This window comes from Cyprinus carpio, chromosome A22 (genome assembly GCF_018340385.1).
Source record: "Cyprinus carpio isolate SPL01 chromosome A22, ASM1834038v1, whole genome shotgun sequence".
NCBI classification, from domain to species: Eukaryota; Metazoa; Chordata; class Actinopteri; order Cypriniformes; family Cyprinidae; genus Cyprinus; species Cyprinus carpio.
The window spans coordinates 10,272,748-10,282,714 of NC_056593.1; the positions used below are offsets into that span (position 1 = coordinate 10,272,748).

Sequence of the window (9,967 nt, forward strand, 5' to 3'; positions counted from 1 at the left end):
GATGCCATATTTTCCTAGCACTTCAGCACAAGGACATGTGATTAGGAAACCAGCACAAGTCACTATATTGGGAAAGGACTCATACACAAACCTGAATCTACTAGGACTAGGAATTTACTTTTTTGCTCAATTGAATGTGCTAATTAGGCGGAATTAATAATAACAATAATAATAATATTAGATAAAATGAAAAAAAAAAAACAATCCATGCCCCATGACCTGTATGTAAATTCCAAAGTAATGTTCCTATAGCATGCGATCCATTTACGCTTGAAAACCGAAAATGCAAAGCATATTTTTACGAATTATACAGTCTGCAGAACTGCTACTACAGGCCAGTGCACTTACAAATAGCTGGTAACACAAGAGTAAAGGCTCATTCCTACAAGATGCATTCTTGTATGCAAGACATAGTGTAACAGAATTTATTAGAATGAAGGGTATCAAAAGTTGAGCTACTTTTAACTTTTAAAGTTGAATGCAAAAATTGCAGTGGAAGGCAAAAAGGCATTCAGTGTGAACGGCCCTTTACAATGCATTAAAGGTTACATTTGATCAGTTTGTATGTCCCCTAGGAATCAAACTTAAGACCCTGGGATTGCTAATACTCTGCCTCTAATGCATTTACATAATAGCATAAAAAAACAAAACAAAACCTCTTCTTATATTGTTAATTGCTTGTACAGTGTTCACTTGGAATGTTGCCCCCGCAGTCTTCTGCACACAATTCACTCAATGTTCTTGTCAATCAAAAGGTGCTACTTTGAGAGTACAGATTCATGCACAGACATGTGAGTTTACTTTTTTTAGGGAAATAGTAGGTCTATGTGACAACTGGGTTTTCCCCCAATTGGTTTTCCATGCAGTGCTGGTTGATTCCGCTTGTGTAATGCATTCTGAGGGGCAATGTTTTGCACTTAAGAGGAAAAATCAGAGCTGTTTTTCCAGCTGGATACCTTACGTGGGAAAATGTGATGGGGGCGGAGAAGGAATGTGTTTCTTGATTGGTAAGTTTAAGACTAGACACTTCTAGGTGACATGAAGTCATATGCTGGAAACTGTACAGGAAGTCTTTGGATTCTGGCATGTTTAGGGGGAAGGTTATTTGAACTGTCAGTCAATTCTTGATGTGCCTTACAAAGGATGTTTCCCCTTAGAAAAACACTGCCTCCTCAAAATGAGTGCGCCTCAACTTCTCTAGCCATAGATTTAAACCTTTACACCATACAAATGTATTATGATCAGTCAAACATGGCTTTACTGAAACCATGCTGTAGAGTTTGTGTACAGGGTTTCACTCTGTGAGAGAACCCTGTGCCCATGCCTCACCCTCGCTTTCCCAGTCAACTGATTTAACAACCTCACCCTTCTGGAATGTGACACTTTGCTTGGTGGAACACAAGACCGCCGAAACATCACTGTTAGCCTGAGGGAGGTACAAAGAATTAGCACAACCTTCCGGGTACTGCAGCAGTAACATGCTTTATTTGCAATCAATAATTAAAAAGTATGTCCTACCTAAGTACGTCCTATAATAATGCAGAAAGTTAGCCATTGGCATTCCCATTCATCTCCATTGTGAAGCTTGGACCCCCGAAAGTAAATGCCTGGTAGCCAATCTGATCTCTCTGGAAAGATATATGCAGCCAGATGGTCTACTTGCGACATCTACTAGCATGGGCTAACCGTTCAAAGATAACCAGCCAAGAAAAGACAGGAGGAGTCATTATTTTTGCGATTCTGTTTAGTACCACAAAAAAAAAAAAACCTTAACAAGAAGTACACTCAATATGACTGCTACGAAAGAACTACGAAGGAATGCTATGCTAAATGACCACATGTATAACTGGTTACTTGATTGATTACTTCTCGCTAGAGCAAAGTTGTCAAAGTTCAGCCAAAAGGTTTTGAGGAGTCTTGTGGATTTGCAGGTTTCTCTAGAATGATTGCTCTATGTTCTATTTGTAGACACCTTTGCATGTGTGGGTGAGAATGACAAAAAAGGATGTGGTGTAGGGTCTACATTGAGAAACAGCCTTGAAAGACTGACCTAAGAGCGGCTGCTTTTCTCAGACCTCCAGCCTTAGTCAGTTCCAGTAACTGCAGAACTGGTCGCGGATCTGCGCTGGTCCGTATGCCTGTGTAGGCGGGAGTGTCAGGCCTCTGCGCCCACTCCCAGCCTGCATGCAGTATCTCACAGCCACCTGAGAGTCTGAAGCTGTGCAGACGGCAAGCAAAACAAGGTCAGAGCTTCAAGCAGCAAGTTTCTTACAGCTGTCCATTTTCCTGCAAACATCTGAAGCATGACTGTTACACCTATGCAAGACCCCTGCAATAGAGGTGTCCAGTCCTTCTCTGGAAGCGCCATTCCTGCAGAGTTCAGTCCAGTCCTGCTCCTGTGTTTCAGACATGCGTGTTGAAGCTTAAAGGGTTACTCCACCCCAAAATTATTTTTTTTTTCATTAATCACTTACCCCAATGTCATTCCAAGTCTGTAAAAGCTTCGTTCATCTTCGGAAAAAATTTAAGATATTTTGGATGAAAACCGGGAGGCACTGCACTGCACTGTCAAGGTCCAAAAAAAGTATGAAAAACATTGTCAGAATAGTCCATCTGACATCAGTGGTTAAGTTTTAATTTTATGAAGCGACAAAAATACTTTGTATGCGAAGAAATCAAAAACAACAACTTTATTCAACAATTAGACAATGTCTTTCATACTTTTCTGGACCTTGACAGTCCAATTTACTTGGCAGTCAATGAGACAGTCACAAACCTCCCGGTTTTCATCCAAAATATCTTAAATTATGTTCCGAAGACGAACAAAGCTTTTACGGGTTTGGAACGACATGGAGATAAATGATTAATGACAAAATTTTCTTTTGGGGTGAAGTATCCCTTTAATTCTGCAAGAATTTTGACCTCTGGGGGCAGGATTGGACAGCCCTGGTTTAGCTAGACCCTTAATTAAACACACTTCAACTATTATAGGTACTATGGGAATAGGCAAATAACCAGAAGAACAACAAAAGTGCAGTAAACAGTAGAACTATTTGCTTTACAAACCAGTGTTCATGATAATTATAATAAATTAAAATAGTACTATATAGTGGTCATTTCTAGATCATTTTGTATCAATCTGGGATATCGTTTCTTCAAAAACCTTTGGTGCTTTAAGCTAGGACATCTTGTTCCTAAAGTTTCATATCTGCATACAGAGGTTTATAAAGTTATCATGAAGAGTTTTGCTAGGGCTGGACTTCTGACATAAAACTGTCCTTTCTTAAGACTGCAGAATAGTAATTAAGTTTATCCTCTAGAGGAAGTTTAAGAATAGAGGCTATTCTCACACTTGAGATGTAGGAGCAAAATATGAAAACAAGGGAAACATTGTGTGGCATAAATAGGTCCTTGTGGTTCCTTAACGAACCTAAGTAATCTTAAAATCTTTGCAACACTTATTTTTGACACTACCAGAATGTGAAAGTAAAAATTATCTTTTTGTCAACATATGTATTCATTGTTGGCAATGGTTTTTCATGCAATTTGGTCAACTATTTAAGGGGGTCATATGACGTTGCTAAAAATAAAATTATTGTGCATATTTGGTGTAAGGCAATGTGTTTATGTGGTTTTAGGTAAAAAACCACATAATTTTCCACATACTGTACATTATTGTTTCTCCTCTATGCCTGAAACGCAAAAGTTTTTTTCTTGCAAAGTTGGAATTGCCCCACTTTAAAGAAACAGACAATGGCATTGTAGGCTACTCTCACAGGAAACAGTCCTCTTACTCCGTAAAATGCGCTGCACACATCTGAATATTTTGGTTGAACTGTTCTGGAACAGTGTTGTAAATACAACTTAACCACTGATTTCTAGTTGTCCTCTTTTGGAAGGCCAAACAAAGTAGCTTTGCTTTCACAACGAAACACAGCGTCTCCATGACATGGTACCGGTGGCAACAGCAGAATAAAAGTTATGTCTTCTTTCTTTGTGTGAACATTTGGGCGGCGTTATGGAAATCTTCCCACATCGTGACGTAGACATGTGAGGCCGTGTTAGAATGAGCCGTTTTAGGTAGGAGTGGTTGACCATAGATTTATATACATGGATGCCTCATTAGCGACTGTTTCTATGGGCCGCTATACGTAAGCTGTCCGCCATATTGTAAGTCAACTTGATGTCATTCACCATAGTATTCACTGAATATTCAAAAGATGCCACAATCCTGCACAGAATGGCTCAATGGCTCTGTGAGAACCTACAGTATGGTGAATGAGGTCAATTTGACCGTTCCAAGATGACGGCCGCATCTACGTGCCTGAAGCAGTCGAATGGGGAATCTATACATATCTATGTTGTTGACTCTTAACTTTTATACTCTTTGGAATTGAGACTTTAGTCTTTGCAACTTTACAGCTCTTCTTTATGCACCAAGAGCTAGTAACACTCCAAAGATAAAGAAAACATTTAAATCACATCATATGACCCCTTTAAAATGATTTCAGCACAAATATACAGTAAACATGCAAGTTATGCAGTGCAAACAACAATTTAGACACTACTGAGCTGTACATGTGCAACTAGAGCAAGCTGCAGCATGTTGCCACGATAGACGTCTGACGTTCACAAAGACGTATGTGGTTTAGTCTCGTAAAACTCCAGTTGGCACATGCTTATAGCTCTGGAGCAGCCATGTAAAATCACCCTGTACTTAAGGAAATTCTAGCCTTTTACACCACAATGTCCACTGTCTGTAGGATGTTTCTTCTGGCAGCTTAGACTAGCTGTATTTCTAACTCTGTAGCTGGCTTGTGAGTGCATTTAGCCAATCTTTTATCAGTTTTTAGGGAACTATAAAATGCATATGAATGCAGCTTGAGTAGGCTGAAAATTAGCATAATGGTTACAAGGCTTGAAGATGCACGGAAAAATTAATGGATAAAAATAGTATATCTGGTACAAAAATAGTGTCATTGACTGAACGATGCACCAGTAGCACCTCACTGCAGAACACAAGATCCAGGGGGCGTGGTTGATCCACATCTGGGGGTGGAGATTGGTAGGTTTAGGTAACAGGAGGTGGAGATAGGTAGGTTAAGGTATGTGAATTGTGGGAGGAGTTGGATCAGGATCCAACCACGCCCACTGGCTCTTGTGTTCTGCAGTGAGGACCACCTCTCTTGGACTTGGAGATCATTTAGGTTTGAACAGTACCACACTGCCCCCTTTCTGTCATGAACAGTACTCTATTCATCCTCAAACAAATTCATATCACAGCAAATACAGCTTAAACCAATTTTGTGAAAAGCAAACAATATTAAAGTGACACAGTATGTTATTTCAAATTATTTTATTGTTAATTTCATCCACTGTACAAAGCAAGCAGCTAATTCTTGCGGTTTCTGACTTCACTGGGGTGGGAAACAGACAAAGGCGGAGACTTTTTCACACTGACAGAATATCCTACAGAGAAACAAAATGAGAAATTTGACAAGTACATTCATATGCAACATTCATTATACTGTATTTAACGAGTGCAGTCCTGCATGTGTCTAAAATGTGTACATACCAACACAAATCATTACTCCAGTGCTTTGACGATTGCCTCGTTTGCCTCCACGCTGATCAGAACCTCTGCCCGGGCCGCTTCATCTGAAACGCCCACCAGTTCCGACTGGGCTTTCTCGAGGTTTGCTTTCGCCGTCTGTACAAAAGACATGGCACTCCTGACATTCGTTTCACATTCACTGTAATCTTGTAACTGATGTATTGGGCGACGATTCAATCTATAACAGCTGACATTATAAAAGGTGCCATCAATTGGAACAAGCGTCATACAGAACTGAGAACTTCAATATCTTGAAGCACCTTATAAGAAAACTCATCTTTGCCTTAAAAATCAATGCTACTGCTGCTTAAGCCACATTCTAGACTAGCATGGCCATTTTCTCAACAGTGTGAGCAAATAAACGTGGCATCTTTCCTGTGAAGGACATTTGTCACAGTGGCGATTACACAGTGTAAAGGCCAAACATTGCTAGGAGTTAAAGGTCTCTCAGTGGGGATTTGACACATCTGCACCACTTCAACAGTGACTGACCTTTCCTTCCTTATTAACCAGCAAGGCCCCCGAGCACAGCTATCTCCAGGAAGAATAAAAAAACGGCCTATTTATTTGGAATGAACCCGAAAGTGCTCTATATTCTGTGTCAGAGAAAGGGCAAGTCTGAGACCATTTTTGGTGTGTCATTACGAATGTTCGACTGTGAAAGCAGTGACTAACAGTCTTTGTTTTCAAAAATTGTGAAAACCCAAAACACCTGTGTCCCTTTAATTCTTGAAATGGTACTCGTCACCCATTTTTCTTGCATAATGTGACACATTACACATAATGTGAATGAATTCAACTAAAAAAAAAAACCCATCAGGAATGGATTGTGAAAAGTGGAAAATGAAGCCATGCTTGAATGAGTTTTCTAATGTTTCCTTGTGTTGAGGTAACAGCATAGCAGGGACTCACTGCGAGGTCCAGGCTGTCCAGAGAAACGGCCTCCTCTGCCAGCAGCTGCACTGAAGAGTCAGCATTGACGGTGACTGATCCGCTGCTCACTGCAAAACACAAACCATGTTTAATCTCAAGCACGTATGAGAGCTCACGGTTGATGCTTGAAGAGGCTCTCACTTGTGGGACAATCCTGACCCCTTCTGGATGAATTTCTATAAGCAAATTGATGTATAAAACTAATCAGTATGCCAGTAAAAAGAGTAGTCATGTGTCTTTACAGTGGAGCACATTTAAATCTAATTATTTCACCAAAGAAAATCATGTTACGAATCTGAATCACTCCCTTTTGAAGTGTGCAAATGAGGACTAAAATATCCATAAGTCACAGTCACATCTATTTCATCAGACTGGATTTAAGGGTCAAATTATTGTTCAGGAAGTAAAAACCTCTGAAAATTACCAAAGCTAAAATTTCTTTAAATGTATTTTCATTGCTATTTTAATGGCAAGTAGGTTGAAATACTATAAAAGACCAATTTAAAAACCTATGCAAGATTTGAAAAGCCACTGTCCCCATGGTAAATTCTTTTTGCTTCAAATCAAATACTGCAGTTCATCTCAGATTTTGTTGGGTTTGGAATTGTCTGAAATCCCTTTATAACCAAGGCCAAAAGAAGTGGGTGCCCATTATTGAGCATTATAATGGTTGGTAAAACAGCACTAGAGAACTCACCGAAATACTTAGTAGAGGAACCATCGTCACCGAAGACGGTGACTACGCCGGGCCGGAGCACCTGCAGTGTGGGGACGTGGGCTGGGAGGATACCAAAAGCACCTGTCAGTGTTGGGACATCAATCTGTTTTACGCTGGCTTCCTTGAAGAACACCTGCAAAAGACATAACAAGCTTTACTGCACCAGATGAACACAGTTTGATGTTAAATATGAAAGCTGGCAAGCAAATTATTAAAAGATTGAACAGCCCAAAGGTACAACGAAGCTGAATGCATCAACTATGACCATTGTGCCCTTGAACAAGACATTTAACCTCAAGTCGCTCTAGGGAGACTTATTACAGTGACAGTGCTCTAAGAAAAAATGATGAAAAGCGTTAAAAATAAAATAAAAAATAGAAATTACAATTATTAAATACAAAGCACCTGATTAACTGGAACCATTTCTTAAAAAAAAGAAAAAAAAAGTTCTGCTAAACACAGGGTTCCAACACCATCTGAATAACGACAGCAATCACAGGACAGTGATCAGTTGTGATACTAAATAAGAATGTAAAAAATCATTTTTTGATAGTTTAAGATATAAATTATATTTTGAAATGCTTAGAGAAAAATGCAATATAAAAAAAAGCTCCAGTCCAGACATTTAAAATGTAGGGGCACCAAAAATGCGATATGGTGCATGTCAATTTATTGACTATCTAACATTTAATGTTTCATATCCTGGGGATGAGTTTAATATTAAAACATAGTAAAGTACATTTGTCAGATTAGTTCTGTATTCCTTATGTTCTGTGCGATTGTTTTTTTTTTTTAATGATATTTGTGCATTGTTTACATACATTAATTACTCTGACATTTGATTTTGATCTGAATTTAAAATTAGCATCCAACTGAACAGACTGTAAAATCATTTTTATTTTAATTTAGAACTGTTTCTATTTTATAAGATTTAATTAAGTACCCATCATTCTGACAAATTGTATTGTAATTTTGTTGTTGTTGTTTTTTTTTTGTGGAATAAATCACACAACATATGCTTTTTTTATTATTATTTTAGTAAAAAAAAAAATGCTCCTGAAAATCTAAATAATATTAAATAATAAAAACAACAACAACAAAATGTTGTCGCTGATTAACTATATAAATAATTATCATAATTTAAAAATACCCTTAAATATATTTTTTTTGCAAGGGTGTGAAAATATTTCAGTTTTCAATAAAAAATTCAAGGTGATCTGTAGCAATGCTAACAGTCTGCTAAAGTCATTCACACTCGAGTCCCATGATTTACAAACCAAAAAAAAAATCTTTTATTTAATTTACATGGTGTCAACATTTTACATTGTTACATTAAATGCATTCGCTTCAGGTGCAAAATTACTAACGTTAATCTACACCACAATATCTTTATATATTGTAGATCTTAGCCTTGAAAGAAACACGCCCAGCATGCACGAGTACAAACGAATTAAACCGCAGCTACAATAACGAGGACCTCTATGACAAGCTGAAAGTATATCGAGATATTCAGAACTTATAAAGTTACTCAAATAATCGTAGCCGGTGTCCATGTTAGCACTAGCGTGTTAGCGGAGTCTGTGCAGGCCTGAGCCCGGAGCGTCGGTACCTGCGTCGGCGATGCGAAAGTGAAGGACATCTGAGCGGCGGGCGCGTCGGCATAACAGCGAGCGTGCCTCAGCGCGGGCACCGCGCGACGAAGGAGAAACCTCGCCGCCATCATTTTTACCACGTAGTACCGACTCGACCTTTACAGCACAGTAATGCAGAGCCTCGGCTTCCCAGTCCACACCGACAGACAGACAGTGCGCGCCGCGGCTGATAGGACAAGGGCACGTGCGACCTTTCCCGTCAGGCCTTGCGAAGACTGTGGGGCTGATGGGACATGTATTTTTTTCCCCTTAATGCGGAGGGCGTACAGTAATTAATTCACATAAATACGTTTTTTTTTTTTTTTTTTTTTTTTTTTACATTTGTCATGCCATTTATATATAGATTTGTTTTTGTCTTATCCCAGATTAAGATTACACATTAAAATAAACATTAAAATGTTAATTATTATTATTACACGTATTATTAATAGACTGTATAAGGTATTATTACAAGTGTTATTATGATTAAACAAGGAAGGAAATTAACATAATTTTAACACTTATTGTGTAAAAATGACTTTTTTGTTTGTTTGTTTAAATGCGAAGGGTATTATTTATTAACATAATTATTAAAGTTTTTCAACATTTGCCATGCCATTTTTATATAGATTTGTTTTACGAATGATGTGTTGGTAATTAGTAAACAAGGTAATTGTCAAAATTCCTCTTATATACAAACAAAAAAAAAGTCATTTTTTACGCAATAAGTGTTAAAATTATGCCATTTTTATATAGATTTGATTTTTCATGATTTTCAACTGTAGCTCATAAGCCATTAAATATTTTTTATAGGCCGTTGGGGCACGTTGTCACAAAATGTCCTTCTGTGGAGTAAACCAAGCTGTATATTTGTTCCTAGTCAATAAAAATCACAATCATGTGTTTTTTTATTTTCTTTTTTTTTTTTTTTTTTTTTTTTTGTAGTCTGATTCAAAAATAAACTTGATAATAGAAATATTCACTTAAAAATGACTATAAGGGTGTACGACCAGGAGGGGGCGCTCAGTAAATGACATTTAACATTCATCTCACGAATTGAATTGACTCATA

At 38.0% G+C, this 9,967-nt stretch overlaps 1 protein-coding gene across 1 annotated transcript; it reads right to left on the bottom strand.

The window, feature by feature from the left end:
- Nucleotides 1–5,341: 5,341 nt before the first annotated feature.
- On the bottom strand, nt 5,342–9,129 carry LOC109091628 (ATP synthase subunit delta, mitochondrial-like). The gene is made up of 5 exons (XM_042711849.1): nt 8,875–9,129; nt 7,245–7,398; nt 6,527–6,615; nt 5,576–5,710; nt 5,342–5,469 (listed from the first exon to the last, which is right to left on the bottom strand). The coding sequence occupies exons 1-4, from the start codon at nt 8,986–8,988 to the stop codon at nt 5,588–5,590; spliced, it is 480 nt and encodes a 159-aa protein (XP_042567783.1). The 5' UTR covers nt 8,989–9,129; the 3' UTR covers nt 5,342–5,469; nt 5,576–5,587.
- Between the last annotated feature and the right edge of the window lie 838 nt (nt 9,130–9,967).